General features: G+C 33.9%; 2 protein-coding genes across 2 annotated transcripts; both read right to left on the bottom strand.

Moving 5' to 3' along the window:
* Positions 1-1,016: 1,016 nt before the first annotated feature.
* LOC130810371 (uncharacterized) lies at positions 1,017-10,197 on the bottom strand. The gene is made up of 7 exons (XM_057676403.1): positions 9,450-10,197; positions 9,208-9,260; positions 8,245-8,337; positions 7,939-8,162; positions 7,063-7,129; positions 2,754-2,873; positions 1,017-1,204 (listed from the first exon to the last, which is right to left on the bottom strand). The coding sequence occupies exons 1-7, from the start codon at positions 9,916-9,918 to the stop codon at positions 1,181-1,183; spliced, it is 1,050 nt and encodes a 349-aa protein (XP_057532386.1). The 5' UTR covers positions 9,919-10,197; the 3' UTR covers positions 1,017-1,180.
* Positions 10,198-11,393: 1,196 nt separating this feature from the next.
* On the bottom strand, positions 11,394-16,154 carry LOC130811152 (uncharacterized). The gene is made up of 4 exons (XM_057677335.1): positions 15,998-16,154; positions 15,862-15,915; positions 15,700-15,751; positions 11,394-12,058 (listed from the first exon to the last, which is right to left on the bottom strand). The coding sequence occupies exons 1-4, from the start codon at positions 16,105-16,107 to the stop codon at positions 11,867-11,869; spliced, it is 408 nt and encodes a 135-aa protein (XP_057533318.1). The 5' UTR covers positions 16,108-16,154; the 3' UTR covers positions 11,394-11,866.
* Positions 16,155-17,002: the final 848 nt, after the last annotated feature.

The raw sequence follows: 17,002 nt of genomic DNA, 5'->3' as shown, positions 1-17,002 counted from the left end.
TTTTTTTAGTGGTCTTAAATGAGATAACAAAATTTATATGGGATGAATTTTCATGGAGTATGGTAGGCGTAAAATGCACGACTCAACCACGGTTTCGGGTGCGTGTTTTACACGATTGGATATACTAAAATCACTACGAACTTTAAACAGTTGTCATATTTCGCTTTGTTATCCGAATTAGGTATATAATATATCGTTGGAAAGCTCTTAAAGTCTAATTTCTATGCCGCAAACCTCGCATTAGTACGATTTTTTCTCAAAAAATTTATGCCCAAAAGATTGAACATGTATCAATTTTCAGCACAAACAAACTTTAAATGATCGTCATTTCTCATTCGGTAATTGGAATTAGTATGTCATTGGAAAGATCTATAAGTCTAGGGTCTAGTGCCGCAAACATTGTAATTATGTAATTTTCCAATCAAAAGTTATGGCCAAAATAGTGAACATGTATCAAATTTCACTGCAAGCATTTTTTTTTTTTTTGAAATAAACGATCGTTATTGGTGCTTACCGAATCATTTTGGTGATTATTTTCATTTGCCATAGTGTTTTGATCTTGAACTTTAATTCATAGAGTTTTTTTAGAGAGAAATTAGAGAGATAAAGTTAAGAAATTTCATTACGAGCAATATTGAAATTTCAAAATATAAAAGGTGGCACACAATGAAAAAGATGACAATGTATAGTAATGCCCTTCTTTTAAGGTCCTTATACATTCAGTCAAATTAATCAACTACTTCTATTATTTGTCAAACATACCCGATATTAAAACTTAAAAAAGAAATGGGCAAAAACTTCAAAATTTTAAAATGTAATTTAGTGGAAAAACTCACATTTTTGTTCATTTATCCAATAAAATTTTTGCTTTTTGACTTTTAGACTTCAAAGTTCAAACAATTATCCAAAGATTGAGTGTTCACAAGAATATCATGAACTTAGGATGCTGAATCCATATTCTCTTGCACCTGACAGTCTGCAGAGGACTGTTCCAACTCAATTTTCCCACTTTCTCATGCTTAATGCTTTTTTATTATCCTCATTTATTTATATATTTCACATGATTTGAGCAAATCAAAAAGGAAGTTAACATTAAATTAAGAATTCTATCTTACAATTTACAAATTTAAAATGTAATCTAAGGATTTTACAACCTACAACACCAACAAGCTTTCTCTTATCACTCAATGTCCTTCATTGCATCCTGCAAACACAAAATACATTACAAATTTCAATATACTCATTTGTCCCATTAGATTTGCATTAAAGAGCAAAACGGTAATTTTTTAAAAAATAGTAACAAATGAAAAGAGCGAATGAAATATGTGGATAAAAATGTATAGATGAAATTAAAAGAAAATAGTGAGTCATAGTCGAAAAATAAAATTGATGCAAATTAAGTAGATTAACCAAAATGAAAAATGCTGTAAATTCAATGAGACAGAAGAGATACTCCTTTTTGAGTCCTGTTATGTGCAGTTACATCTTAATCTATCTCTTAAAGCTTGAATTAGATTCAACATATAATAACTAATGTATGTGACGGATATTTAGTCTTAAGTTAAAAGGGAACAAGGTTATTATCCAAATAAAAAACTACAAGAGGCTAAGATTTTGAACGGCTGTCACATGATTAACTGATCTCTTTGCGAATCGCGAATCAAAAAAGCGAATTATGGTCGGCTATGAGCTATTTTAGGGTTATTTTTAGTGAATCGCGAATTCAGAAAACGAACTACTAGCGAATTATGTTTCACTGGTTTGAACTTCCAACCTGTTGTACAAAAATTATACTCTAAACAACTGAGCTGATATAGACAATCTTTTGGTTTTATAAATCAACCCAAAAATTTTCAGGGGGTAGGCCGTAGGCCCCCTTCTGGCCTCTTGTGTTAAAGAAGATCAGCCTTTGACTACAAAAATTTGCTTACATGACAAGAGTAAGCCGCAGCCTATACGCTGCGGCTTAGACTCTTGTGCAAACTGCAACCTATAAATACAAACATTATACAGAGCTCTAGTTTTATAACAAATTCTCAGAATATAGAAGAAAACTTTGGCAGGCAGTAAAAACGGTGATAAAAGGGTTACCCTCGTTCACTATAGTTTACCTAAAATAATGTTTCGGGTTATCCTCGTGATTTTTCTCTATTGTCTAAACCAGGATGAGGGGATCACGTTTTTCTCACCATCCCTCTCTACCATGGGATGGTTTCAAGTGTGTTCAAGTTATCCTATCATACGGGCCCAAAAAAGGGCCCTTAAATTTTAGTTTGGACTGGTTAACATCAGTTTTGCTTCAGTTTAATTAAATTTTTTTAGCCCCAAAAATTTGCCAAAACGTCAAGTAAATAGGGCATCAAAAACTATTGAGCAATTACTCTCTTGATTGTCGAGATGCAACAATTGGGTGAGGGCGAGGGGATAAAATTAAAAGAGACAAAGGGAGAATGCTTTTGTATGTATTTTTGCAAGTCTCGAGCCAACATACATGATAATGCAAGTCTATACCAAAGTATATAAGCTCACTAGACTGACACTGCACGAGAAATTGAAAGTACTGATAAATTGAGTGTCGTTGAGTTATAAGTTTATAACCAATGACAAATTCCTCAAACAACTATTACTTTCCGAAGCACATAAGAGAAGAAAACCGAACTATCACGCACTATTAACAATAAAAAAGAAATTCCTACTTATGACTGATTAAAAATCGTAATGCAATAAAATATTATATGTCTCAAAGGCCTCACCTTGGCAAGTTTTGTGACATAAGATGCAGCCAGAGCTGTTGCTAATAATCCCAGCCCCAGTGTAAGAAGTTGTCCATTTCCTCCATTTCCACCGGACAAATTAAGTACGGATTCTTCTTGCTGCATAGTAGAAAACACGTAACACACTAAACACTCTTGAATAAGTTGAGGTAGACTAGCATAGGAGTCACATGCTTGTGTATGGGGTTATTTGACCCCACTTAATTCTTCCGACTCTTAAAAATATATGTAAATTTGCTATGTAAAATAAAGAAAAAATAAGATGAGGCTAATGTGTTATACACACTTGACAGAGTAGAACAGGAGCAAGGGGGAGAGAGAAGAGCGCACTTGAAGAAGGATAACAAATTAGAAAATGGTGATTTGAAATCACTCATGGGTAATCTACAGATGGTAAAGCCAGCTAGAGTATTAGGCCTTAACTCAATGCATTGTTCCAATACTCATTGTGAAAGGGTAAATCCTCAACATCCTACAACATTACAACATTTACCCCAATGTCTACGCTCCCATTTAGGCGGGATTTGAAAAGTCGAATGTACGCAGTCTTACTCTTGTGATAACAAAGTGGTTGGTTCTAATCAACGCTTGATAAGAAACATACCTCAAGTTCACATAAATAAGTACACATGATTTAATGAGTCATTTTACTTCAATTCTTTATAATCTAAAACTAAAAAACTCAATGTAACATCCTAGATTCCCAATATTTTTTTAATTCGGAGGTAGGCTAGAGAAACTGTACAGTCAACAGATAAGAGAATCGATCATTATTGTAGGTGGTGAAAATCAAACACCTGTAAAAGGAAAATCTCTCCACCACTAAGCTAACCAATATTAAAGGATATTCATGGCAGGACAATGTGTTCATTTTTTTCTTAAACTCAATGTTTTCATTGTTGATGCGCAACCTCCTCACTAGTCCTAACCAGCATTAGAGGTGTTCAAAATAAATTCAATTCGACATTTACTTCATTTGTATATACGAACCCGACTTGACCTGACTTCAAAAATAAATTACTGTGATATTAAAATCATTGTGAACACAAGACCCGATTTTGATTTGACCAGAAACAGCTAACTAATAATCTATCTGATGACCCGAATGAACACTTCTAACCAGCATCCTATAGACTGTAAAATATTATAGAGATTGTTCGGTTCACCTCAACGAATAAAATAGGGGAAATGAGGGAAAACATATTGAGAAGTGGATGTGACTATTATGTATGGTGGACATAGGCTTCCTAATTTTGTTTCTTTCAGGATTGAAAGAACAAGGAAAATGAAAAACCCCAATTTGTTCTCTCTCCAGCATCACCCACATCAGTGTAATTAATCAAATCTCCTGATCTACTACACCACTAAGAAATCCAAAAATCAAGTATCATCATCAAAAACACCCCATGGGCTCTAGTGCTATCACCTTTTTTCTTTAACTTTTCTCTCTCTTAACCTATGTAACCTAGAACAGGTTCAATACAACATCACACGAACGAACAAAGGCAGTCGAGTAACACAACAAGGGAAGGGATATGGGTTTGAGGTGCGTATGGAAATGAACAAGTTGTTAGTGAGTAGATATGGGTTAGAACAACATTACCTGCCATGGGTTGTGATTAGGTGGTCGATATTTGGACTAGCCCCCTCCCACCCACACACAAAATATATTACTATATAATCAATATCATTTATAAATATTATTGAAAGTTTTCAAAAAAAAAAAAAAGGATTACAAAATTATTAATTGATCCAACTAAATCATGGGCCAAATAGTGTTTAGAGGTCATGATCACGTATCTATACTATGTTTGTAGAGTTCGTACATACATGCTACATAGTTTAGGGATGGGGATGGCATAAGAATGTGGGTATAAGAAAGGCATTGCCATGATGGGTATACCCAGGTTGATAATGGGTAAGAATGATTCTGAATGAGTATGGAGAGAAGAGTCAGAGATTTATTAATAAACTGGATGTGATGCATGTGAAAATCGAGTTAAAGAGTAGGTTTTAGGCTGTTCAAGGGGTGGAATAGACGAATAGTGGCTTAGGTTAAAGAATTTGGATCTGTGTATTTAATTGAAGGGATTATAAAAAATTGGATCTTGTATGGCAATGGTTATTTGGATGAAACATGCAGAGCCATGATGAAAGTGAATATAATGCAAAGCAATGCTTGTGAGGGAGAGGTGAAGGTGGAGGTGGGAGCAGAGATGAAGGTGGAGGTGGAGATGGGGGCAGAGGTGAAGGGTGCTTAGGTAATGGCGCAAGGGAAAGGCTGAGGCTAATGGAACTGCTAGGAAATGGAAAAAATTCAAAGACAAAACATCGTGAGGAGGTGAGGTATGAGAAAAAAATAACTTTAAGACCAATGACAAACCTAATAAGAGAATCCAGAAAAGGCACATAAGAGGAGAGGGAACGAAACACTCGAAGAATAATGCAAATTCAAATTCATTTTGCTCTAGAGAATATCTTAAGCAATAACACTACAACTTCACTCGAAGCACTCTTCACAACAAGAGCCACAATACAAAACTTTTTTTGCAGAAATAATATGAGAAAAAGAGCCAACGACCCAACATTGCATTAACGTGCATTTCATAGTGTTGCCCAATAATATTGATTGGAGACAATTTCTTTGATATAGTAACTTACACTTTGTTTGAATAGCAATTTAGGAGGGAAAGGAAGGTGTAGAATAAAAAATCTTTATTGAGAGCTAAAATAATGAATGGGAGGGAAAGAAAAAAACAAAAACTTATCCCACATTTGGATAGAAATTGAGTCAAGACTCAAGAAGGAAAGGAAGCAAGGGTGCGTTTCTTATTTTGATAGGGGCAAATATTTATAATTCTTTGATTTTAGATTATAAAGGACTATAGTAAAATGACTCATTATATCATGCGCATTTCTTATTTATGTGAAGTTTCAGATGATGTATACTACCAAGGGTTAATCGAAAACTACCTCTTTATTCATCACTAACAAGTATATAACAAGGGTACGGTTACGTCTAACTATATTTCAAATAAACAATTTAAAGTTAAAAAGATTTGAAAGGAAAATATGAGCCTCGTTCACCCCTTTACTACTTGAGCATGAGCATTAAATACATTCAAAAAGATGCATTACATGATTTCAAGAATATTTAAAAAGAATATACATGTAACTTGTAAGAGAGAGTTTTATAATGTTAACAAGCCAACGACATAGTTTTTCCCAACTCTATCCCAAGTTTAACTAACACTCACAATTATCCATTAATGGATAAATTTCTCCCTTTTTCCAATTGTCATCCAAACAAAAGATTTACCATTCCTTTAGATCCTTTCCCTTCTTTTTTCCTCCTTCCAAATAAAGTGTAAATAACAAATATGGCTTATAATTATCTATCTTCAAGAAAAGACAGACTCTTTTGTGATTTGAGGCTTTAAATTGTTTATTAATATATCAGTTGTTTCCACTCATGGATTTACCATTTCTTTAGATCCTTTCCCTTCTTTTTTCCTCCATCCAAATAGAGTTTAAATAACAAATATGGCTTATAATTATCTATCTTCAAGAAAAGACAGACTCTTTTGTGATTTGAGGCTTTAAATTGTTTATTAATATATCAGTTGTTTCCACTCATGATTCTAGCCTCATAGCTTCTTTTTCTTTAAATTGTAAAGTAAACAAGGTTCTAAATATCGCATTTTGGTAATGACCTTTAGTTTGGACCAAGACTTGTACTCACATATGTCTGAATTTCATATCTCCTTAAGTGAAACAAGTATAAATGTATTCATATACAAGACACTCATTAATGAGTATGGCATCTTCAAAATAGTAACCTTCGCTCGGCATGTTATGTTACTACTAAGCTTTTGCAAAATCAAGTTCACCCGCAACTATAGTGGCACCATCTTCTAGAATTTGCGTTTTTATTCAATGATTTTATCTCAAAGGAGCATTTCTTATGCATACAAGAACTTTTATTGAAATGTTAATACATACTAACGGAATGTTTTATAGTATTTCCATTGCTGTTCCAGAAAAATGGGGATTGGACGGGGTCAGGTTTATATATTTTATGGGGGACTCTGGATGATCCTGAAACGGCCCATGCATATTACTTAAGGGAATGTGAAATGACGAAATTTAGCTGTCAAAGTTCAAGAAGGCACGTATCAAACTATAATACTTGAGAACAGGAATAAAAAGAAATTTTTGTAAATTAATACTTTTGCTGAGGTATTTCTATAAATATCATAAATGCAGTCTAATATAAAGTGCTACTCACGATAACCGCCCGTCCAAAAGCTCCAGCACTCACATAGGCCCAAGTTCCTGGAAGCATCCCCAGCCAACTACAAGATATTGGGTGCCAAGTCAGTACAATATTAGTAGAAATCGACAATAAAGGAAACTCAATCATAAGGTTATAGCAACTAGATACTTAAATGGAGTTCATTTAGAAGATAATGAAATTAATATGCAGACGAAGAGCAAGTGAATTGGTAAAACATTTATGCACTATTGCCTCATTGAAGGGAACAAAATGGAGGTTATATCTTGCTAAAACTACTATATCTTCATAATCAACAATTATTGTACATTAAACATGAAAGCAATGAATGAACTATACAAAGAAGTTTGTAGCCAGCAACAAAAGCAAAATAACACTCATCTTGAATATGGGTGCATGCTTAGATTAGGAACTTCACTCAGAAATGACACTAACACCCTCTTCTCGCTTTAAAGTTTCCTGTTGCTCGAAAGCTTAAAAGAACATAATCAGGAATGTGAGGAACAGACCCTAGGATCTTGTTAAAAAGAAAGAACGGTGTACGTACAAAGGGTTCCCGCATAACAAGGGTCCAGGGAAGGATCCCACCACAAGGGTGTAATGGAGGAAATTCTTGCCCATTATCTCTACAAAAGCTACTTTCACGGCTCGAATACGTGACTTTTCGGCCACATAGTGACACCCAACGATCTTGTTAATGGAAGTAACTCATACAAATAAGTAAACAAGAGCCTAAGAAAAAGTGTCTAAACCACTAATTGCATCCAATATCATTTACAGAAATTCAAGAACTCAAAACTAAGCTCAACAAGCACCATTTGCCACCAAAAGTAAACCAACAATCATAATATACGTAGAAAAGAAGCAGACCTTCCCAAAACATAGGGGACAAATTTGACCGATGTCAATCCATACAAATAATTCCCCAGGGAAAAAGGAAGCAAGGGACTCAAGCGAAGAAGCGTGACAACTCTGAAACCATTCTCTCCAATGGCTTTATCAATTGCAAGGAACTTCTTGTTTCCTTCAACAAGTTTTAATATACGCTCACGGGCGAAGTATCTGGCAATTAAAAAAGCAATGCTTGCTGCCAACTGAAACCAAAAAAAGGGAACAATTGGCAAAAACAATTGCATTTTCATAATACAAAAGAGTGTTACCAAAATGAAAACTAACCGTTCCACTAATAGAAACAATAACAGTGCCAATCACAGAACCAAATAGAAGACCTGCTGACAGTGTCAATGGAATAGCTGGAATTGCAAGTACCTAACAATTGGCACAAGATTAGATTCAGTCAATGGAAGCCCATTTTTACAAGTTTGTGAAGTGAACTTAACATATCAGACAATAAGTGAACTTAACTTTTCAAATTAACATATAAATACTTAAAATGTTATCAAATGAGTATTGGGCAATCTTAAACTGAATTAAAATTATTAGCACTTTCTTTGAACAACAATTTAGGAGGGAAAGGAAAGGATGGAAAGGGAAAGGAAGAGGAGGGAATAACAGGGGACATCTCCTCGAGTGTTTGAGAGGGAAAGGAAGGTGTTAGAATATTTGGCTTGAATATTAATTCTCATTAATGAAGATATATAAAGATACAATGTGTAACCTGAACCTTGCGTAGTAAAGTAAATTTACAAACAAGATAAAATATTTACATATTTATATCAACTATCACACCCCCACAATCGAATTTAGAGTATATAACATATCCTGGAGCCTCAACCAAAAGCTTAAGCTGATGGTTGGTAGAAGCCCTGAGGATATGTTATGTACTCTAACAGGAGGAAGAGGAAGAGAAATAGCATTTTCCTTCCAAATGTTTCCACATTTAGAGAGATTTGTTAATTAATTTACAAAATTAAGAGACTTAATCCTTTCAAATCCTTACTTTCAAATTCATCCCCTCCAAAACTGGTATCCAAACAAAGGAAACTATTATCCCTCCAAATCTCTCCCCTTACTTTTCTTCCAATTCACACAATCTAAAAGTAGAATTGAACTTAATTTAATAAGTCAGTGAAAACAGATCCTAAGAAAACCGCTGCAAAACATTTAGCTCTTCACTGAATATTGAAACTTTCCAATAATAATTTTCAGTACAAGAATTAACATTGGACAATAACAAACCTCAAGTCCAGCATAAACAAGCACAAAAAGAGCATACCCAGCAGGCCCATAACCTGTTCACTGAAATAACTCCATTAGAATCAATACCAAATTCCAATTTTACAAAAAAATTTCATATTATACTAAATCCACATCAGCTTTTTCACAATTAAATGAATAATTTCCCTACAATCTAACAAGAATCAGGATTTTTAATTCTCATTACCAAATACAAGAACTTGATAACAAAAAATGGAAATTACCTTCAATGAAAGAAGAAAACTGGGTCAAAAAGGAATTAATTTGATCCTTATAAACATACCCAACAGCACCAAATCCACCAACAACACCAACTAAAAACAACCCAGCAACAAGAGTACCTTTAAGAGCAGTACCACCTTCCATATCCATTCCTTCATCTTCACCTCCATTTCTAGAACTAACTAAATCACCAGATTTCTGTTCATCATCTTCACCTTTAGTATTCCAATTCAATAAACGTCTAAGACTTTGAGGAGGAGGAGATTTCTGAAGAGTATTTTGCTGCTGTTTCTTAGTAGAACAAGAAGGGCTCAAAGACTGAAACTTTTTAACTAATCGGCAGCTATTTCTGCAACAATTTCTGGGTGTTGTAGGTGGATTAAAAGGAACGGTAAGAGAAGACGGAGAACAATAAGAATGCAAAAATGGTGATGTGGGTTTTAAGATTAAGAGGCTTTCCATGTTTAACATTGGCGGTTTGAGCCTCTAATAATGGTAAGTGAAAGGGGTAATTGAGATCAACATTCAAGAATTGAAAGAAGAGAAGGTGCTGCCATGAAAAAACTAGTGGAGGTATGGCTGACAAAGGTGTTGAATGTAGTAGGAGAAATGCAGGGGTGATCTTCTGGAGGGTGCTCTGGGAAAAGGAATATCCCTGCTTATACTGACCACAATTTTTTCAATCCCTTATTACTAGTAATTGAGATGTAGGAAATTTTAAAAAGAAATGTAGGAAATTTTGATGTGGATACTAGATAGATTGAACTATGTAAACTATTTAACCAAATGAATTAGAAGTATTTGTTTAATTTTAGAATTAGCTCGTCTTGTAAGAAATTGAGAATGTATTAATAATAACGATTATTTGTGATGTTAACAAATCACCCTTATGTGGTAGGATTTGATAGGGTGAGAGTTTTGTTGTTTATCTTTTTTTGTTTTATTTTATTACTATTATTTTTGTCTTTTTGTGGTGGTTTACAGATCATAGTGATTGATTAGGAATTTTTGGTAAAAAATTATTTAAACATACTACATGTACATGGATTAGCCTAATAAAAATGGTTTCACCATGAGAATATCTCATTTAAGAATTTGTATTATAAAATAGGTTTAAGGAAAAGGCAAAAAGATTAGGCGATGATTAAATCTATAATCTTATTTAGAAAAGTAATACTTATTTCAATTAACATAAGATTTATTTTGCATTTCACTAACATTTTTACTATGATGCTCTTAAGATCATAGATGGGTATGGTCTTGGATTAATGGATCTCAATTATATTTTACCCTAAATCTAAATTAAGAGCTTAAGTTTAAGTTTTTAAAAATTGTATGGATATAGATTGGATCGTGATCTCAATACAAATATATATATATATATATATATATATATATATATATATATATATATATATATATATATATATATATATATATATATATTTGTAAATTGAATTTGACCAATCAATCTACATTTTTAATCAAGTCCATTTTTACTTTAACCCTTATTTTAATTTCCTAAATAATTTATCCTACCCAAACATTTTAAGACTATTTATTACTCAGTGTTTCTTCCTAGCCTTTTTATTCATTGCTAGTCACCCTTTTATTATACTAATATCATACTATTATGATTAATAATATATTAATATGGCTGATATTATATCCATATGACTAATACTACATTAATACAACTAATAATCTAATATTATACTAATATAACTAATAATATACTGATACATTAATATTATACTAATACGATTAATAATATAGATAAACAACAAATATTGTACAAATATGACTAAAAGGCTAGTTAATTGTACATATGTATTCATTTTTAGTGTTGTCCATAGATCTTTGCTTCAGGATAACTAAAAGATTAGCTTGGGGGATTTGATCCGTGTGTCATAGAGCATTAATTAACATGGCTTAAAATCTTCATATTTTACCACAGTTAAATTATTTTGTTCTACGTAAAGGATTCAAATTAGTAATCATTCTGCTACATCAATTTTCGAACATGAAAGTTTTTTCAAAAAATAGTAAAGTAAGCGAGACGAACCAAGTGCTTAGTAACACCAAGTTCTATAGGCTGGACTGGCAGAAAATATTAAACAAAAACACAGACCCTAAGCGAGCCTAATGCCTCTGCATGTTCAAAATCTCTACATCATAGGAGAAATGAGGGCATGAATTTTTAGTAAATGATCGCGAAAATGCCCGACATACCAGAGGAGTTGGAGCTTTCGACAAATCTTCACAGTTGAATGATCGGAAACAAATCAAACTGATTTTCATAAGCCATTCAACCTATTAAGCAGCAAAAAATTGATGGGCGTGGAATAACCAGAGACTTGCAACAAGAATACACAAGAGACTAACTACAGGGAAAGCCAACTACTATATACTTAGAATTTCAGACAGATTCCAGTCCTTGCTTGCTGCTTTCTGCGTGTTTCCCCTTAAACGTCAACAGTTTGAAACCAGGATTCTGTAAAGCAGCTGCCAACTGCTGAAGCTGATTGCCAACAGCTGCTTGCATTTGCTGAGGACGGAAATGGTCGCGTCTTTCTACAATTTTTGTCACGGATTCTGCTACAATGTTTATCTGAGAAGACAAAGTTGAGCTCATATTTTGTTAAGAAGCCCATTTTTTTATGAACTGTTTATGCATTTTCGCAAAAAAATAAAATTAACTAGCCTGAACAGTGGTGCCAGATACAAATAGATTAGCCATTGACAATGGTGAATGTTTTCATTTAGCAATGGACATGGTGAATGTTTTCATTTTCTTTTTCATGATCTTTCAGTAGTGGAAAATAAACAGTCCAAGACTACCACTTGAACTAATACAATAGATTTGCGAATACGGGATGCAAAGTGCACCGAGCATCTTGTATACAGTTGTTTACACACACCACCAGAGAAGTTAAAGTGAAACTTAGAGATTAGAGAATGATTTATCCACTCCTCAGCAGTAAGTTAATTAATGACCCAACGTTCATACGCTGATAGAAAGTAGATAGTCAGGGCATTAATTTAATTTAGACATCAAGGAGAACCAGAAACATGTCTTAGGCAAACCAACAAGTAATCAAGAAATGGATGCTTGGTTCAAGCGAAGGAAAATAATTGGGAAATCTAGAAAAGGAAAGAATAGAAACCCCTATACCCATTTGGAAAAAAAAAAACAAAGAGCAAAGAGATTTGCTCTTTGCTTCTATATATGGTGCTGGTAGATTAAGTTTAATCAAAACCTACAGCCCCCGCCTCCGCCCCCGCTCCCTCTCCCCCTCTCTCCTCCAAGTAACCAACAACCTACCTTTATTTTCTCAATTCCTTTTCAACTCCACCCACATCACCATCCATCACTATCTGTGCAAGATTCTCTCCTCCCTTGGTTGCATTTTCAACTACAAGTCCTCTACCTCAACTTTGGTCGTCAGATTAGGCCATGAAAAAAAAATAATCCCACTACCAAACGCCAAATCTAGATAAAGGTTCATCGAAAAATCACATAGAAGGAGCTCGAAAGTGGGGTCGACTTTCAGACCTCGATTTCCAAAAGGTTTTTTGGCACTAGGCCGACAGAGATCCGAAAAGGATAACTCTTGACAAAAGTCATCACTGTCAAGGGTAGCCAAGATGACATGGAAGTGCTGTTTACTTATATTGGTTCTGGCAATCAAGCTTGATGATGTAGGGGCTAAGAAAAGGGATAGGAATGATACTTTAGCATTGGTCTATCAGGATGAGTTGGGGGCTATCAAGGTGGTTCTGGTGGGTGTAAGGGCAGACTAGCAATCTAGCTAATGAATAGCAGGAATACAACAGAGTTAGTGTGGCAAGGAAGGTTCTGGTTGAGAGAGTCTTGAATGGTAGAGATGTATGATGGTGGTATTAGGGGACTTTTCCAAGCATCTGAACTAAAAGTTAGGGTGATTCAAAATGCCACAGATATAATGATGAGTTAGGAATAAAGTGAAATGAATACAATATCAATAATATTGGAGATTAGGGGAGGTACTTGGTAGTAGGCCTATCAAAAATATTGAAGATTAAGGGAGGTACTTGGCAGTTGGCAGTAGGCCTCTATCAAACATATTGGAGTAGGCCTATCAGGTTGAGTAGGGAAAAAAGGATTCTGGAGTGTAAATAAGTGATCAGAGAAACATGTGGTGCAAACCAAGAGTATAGTCGTTACTCAAGCCAAAACAATTCACACAAACCATGACTTATCTGAATCTTTCACTTTGAACTTTAAAACTATTAAAAATAGTAGGGGATATATGGGCAGTAAGAGAGAAATTAAAATAGAGTGCCAATATGGGATCTTGAGCAATAAACTCATAGATATGAGTGGAACAACACTAGCATACAACAGACAATAAAATTGGTTATTAAAAAGAGCGAAAGTCAGTCAGCTTTTAAAGTCTAAAATTAGAACTTGGAAGTGAGCCAATCACGTAGTTTCGATCCAAGGGTCATGAGCTCACTAAGGTCTCCGATTAAACTCAAAGTAGAGGTGTTCAAAATAGATCCGACGACGTAACCGAACCCAGCTTTAACCAGAATTTAAAATGAATTTAAAATTATGTAAAACTAGTATGGACACAAGACCCAATTTTGGAACGATCTAAAACACCTAACCCTAAATCGACCCGATTGCCCAAATGAACACTCTAACTCATAGATATGACATAAAGGTATTACTATGAAGAGTAGTGAAGCAGAGGTCCTTTTGGTTACCTATGGTAGAGGAAATTGACCTTCAAGATAAATTTCTAGAAAGATAATTGTTTTAAGACTAATAAGACCAACACTTTTGCGTCTTATGCATCAACCAATAAACTAGAATCTATTTGTCCCTTGAGAGAATTTCAGGAGAAGTCAAGATGCTCAATAAGTGTAAGGTTGGAAAGAGAAAGAGGCAATGTATTACTCCTATTTAATATTTTTTCCCCATATCGAACGAAGACCCACGCTAAGAGGCATTGTAGCACTGAAATAGTTAAAAATTCCAATTATAGGCAAATCAAATATTGGAAAAAGGAAAAATTTGAGGCTTTGAGTATACACCACAATTTTATTTGGGTTAAGGTTATGTTAGTGACTCTTCATTGATTGTCGCATTTAATTCCTAACCATGGAATAAAATAAGGTCATTTTAAAAATCATGACCGTTTATAAAAGATTTTGAGGCTACCGTTAGCGAAATCCCATTACGTAACCCATGATTCTACAAAATGGAGTAACAATCATTCCAAATTGTTATTCTAACAAAATTAGTCACTATAATCTTATTTTTAATATTTATTGTATTTTAAAAGACCTATTTAAAGATTTAATTTATATTTTTTTTATAATACTTGAATTACTATAATAAGTCAGATGGTTTTCAAGTCAACAATTTGATGTCCGCAAAACAAGTTAAAATCACAGCAAAGAGCCACATCCACAATTTTTTTCTTCATTGCTAACGAGATGCAAGGGTTAGGCTTATAATCTTAAAGTAAGAACAAAGATTTTTGGGCAATGCCCAAGATGTGAAAGTTTATTGATTTTCAAAACTCTGTTTTCCCACATAATACAGTTGTTTTCCAAAGGACTCACACCACAATATAGTATTTTTATATTGCAAGGGTATTCATCTCCATTTTCCCAAAATCTTCCTTTTCAAATTTGAGATAGGCTTAAGCTTTACTCTCCTCATCTTATATTTAGTTTCAATAAGGACAACAATTAAGTTCTTATAAATCCTACCAAGTTACTAGTACAGTTTAGTTCAATTTGGTTCTAATGAGTTCAAAAATAACTTTTGTACATTAGATTCACTTCACATTTCACAACATAATTAGTTCTACTAAATTTAGTCAAGTTTAAGCTTGAAATCCAAGAACATTTTAATCTAATTAATTGAGAAGAACATGTCCTTTGTTCTATAAATTTGTTAGTCTTTAGAAAAAAATTTGCGAGAAATAAAATGTTGCCGCCCCCTTCAGAATGACCAAGCTCCATATTTTTCACAAACAAATTCTCCAGTAATCTTTCCCAAATACAATTAGGGTTGCAGTTGCACACACAACAAACTCCATAAAAACTACCATCAATTAGTTCCACACTAGTTGAATTGTCATTGTAATTCAGTATACGAAGCATATACACACTCCAACAGAAATGTGGAATAAAATTAACACAAATTTATAAATAATCGTAAAATAAAAGCAGCAACATAGAAGAAGAACTCACCGAATATGAAGCCAAATCAACCAATCCTTTAGCAAGAGGGACGACGCAAAACCTAATCAATCATCCCAAAAAAACCATCAGTTTCAATAAAAAGAAGAAATTCGTGATATTGATAAAGAAACAAGAGTAAAGAATAAAGAGTAATGGTAAAAGAGTAAATACATTCCACGGCCACCAGCAAGAGCTTCTTCAGATGGAGGTTTCCATTCATCAATTCTGGAAAGGAATCAAATATTCAGAGTAATATTTTATGAGAGAATTGAAGACGGAGAAGGGAAGAGGAGGGAGAGAGACTGACACCCAACCGTAGCGGCGGTCGAACAAGAAGCGTTTCCTGTTTGAGGTTGACATCTTCTTCGCTGCCATTGATAAGTCGTTGGTTTTCATGACTAAATCCTCGTCCTTCATTTTCCTTCAGGATTGAGAGATGACTTCGGATTTGTTTTAGTATTGTTTATTCGTATATACACTTCTAAAGAGTGTTTATGACAAAATACTCCCTCCATAATTTATTAATTAATTTTTTAGTATTTCGGTAATGAAAGGTGGAAGTGCAAAAAAACACCTAAAATACCTAAAATGTAAGTATTATCAAAGTTAATGGTAAATGAACTGAAAGTGAGATACAACTATTCCGCGACATTGACTTAAATGTCTGCAAGCTGCAACACAACACGTTAGTCTTGCTTGGGGTGATCTCCTAAAAAGCCCCTCAGATGCTCAAGTCAAACAAGAGAAGAGAAATCAATGAATGAATGACAATAAATTGAATGCAAAACTATAGATTTCAAGATGTTTGTAGATTATATTTGGTGTACTAATAGAAAATATGATGAATATAGATTTTGGCAAAGTTTTGGCATGCAATGTGTAAGCTTAGGGTGCAAATGAATTAAGCATCAAGTATTTATAATGGCAGAATGAAGGTTGGTTAATGGATTAATGTGGAAATCATTGGCATAATGGTTGGTAGTAATAGGTAATGGTGAGTAGTAGGGTGGTCATATTTAGGAAGCTAGGGTTTAAAAAGTTAATAACTTGATGGCTAAACAAGATAAAGGAAAAGTCATAAGCCCTTTAACTATGGGTCAAGGTTAACGAAAAGTGAAGGGGTAATAAGTTAATTAAATAAATAAACAATTAAGTGTTACCATGAAAATTACGATTCGATCACTTTTATACCATATTCTTTTTCTTATTTTTGGATATGGTTAAAGAAGGGCACTACCATCTCCTTTTCTATAAAAGGTGGTAATATTCCGTTCCTATCACTTCATATTCGGCTAGTGTAAAAGTTTTATAT

Source organism: Amaranthus tricolor, chromosome 4, assembly GCF_026212465.1.
Source record: "Amaranthus tricolor cultivar Red isolate AtriRed21 chromosome 4, ASM2621246v1, whole genome shotgun sequence".
NCBI classification, from domain to species: Eukaryota; Viridiplantae; Streptophyta; class Magnoliopsida; order Caryophyllales; family Amaranthaceae; genus Amaranthus; species Amaranthus tricolor.
Note: the sequence above shows the minus strand (reverse complement) of the source record. Positions and strands in the feature narration are given on the sequence as shown.

Coding starts and splice junctions, on each gene's coding strand:
- LOC130811152 (XM_057677335.1), bottom strand. CDS start 16,107: ATGAAGGACGAGGATTTAGTCATGAAAACCAACGACTTATCAATGGCA. Junction 15,752..15,861: donor CTTGCTGGTGGCCGTGGAAT/GTATTTACTCTT, acceptor ATGATTGATTAG/GTTTTGCGTCGTCCCTCTTG. Junction 12,059..15,699: donor TTGATTTGGCTTCATATTCG/GTGAGTTCTTCT, acceptor TTGTCTTCTCAG/ATAAACATTGTAGCAGAATC.
- LOC130810371 (XM_057676403.1), bottom strand. CDS start 9,918: ATGTTAAACATGGAAAGCCTCTTAATCTTAAAACCCACATCACCATTT. Junction 8,163..8,244: donor TTGTTTCTATTAGTGGAACG/GTTAGTTTTCAT, acceptor TTTTGGTTTCAG/TTGGCAGCAAGCATTGCTTT. Junction 1,205..2,753: donor ATGTCACAAAACTTGCCAAG/GTGAGGCCTTTG, acceptor TTGTGTTTGCAG/GATGCAATGAAGGACATTGA.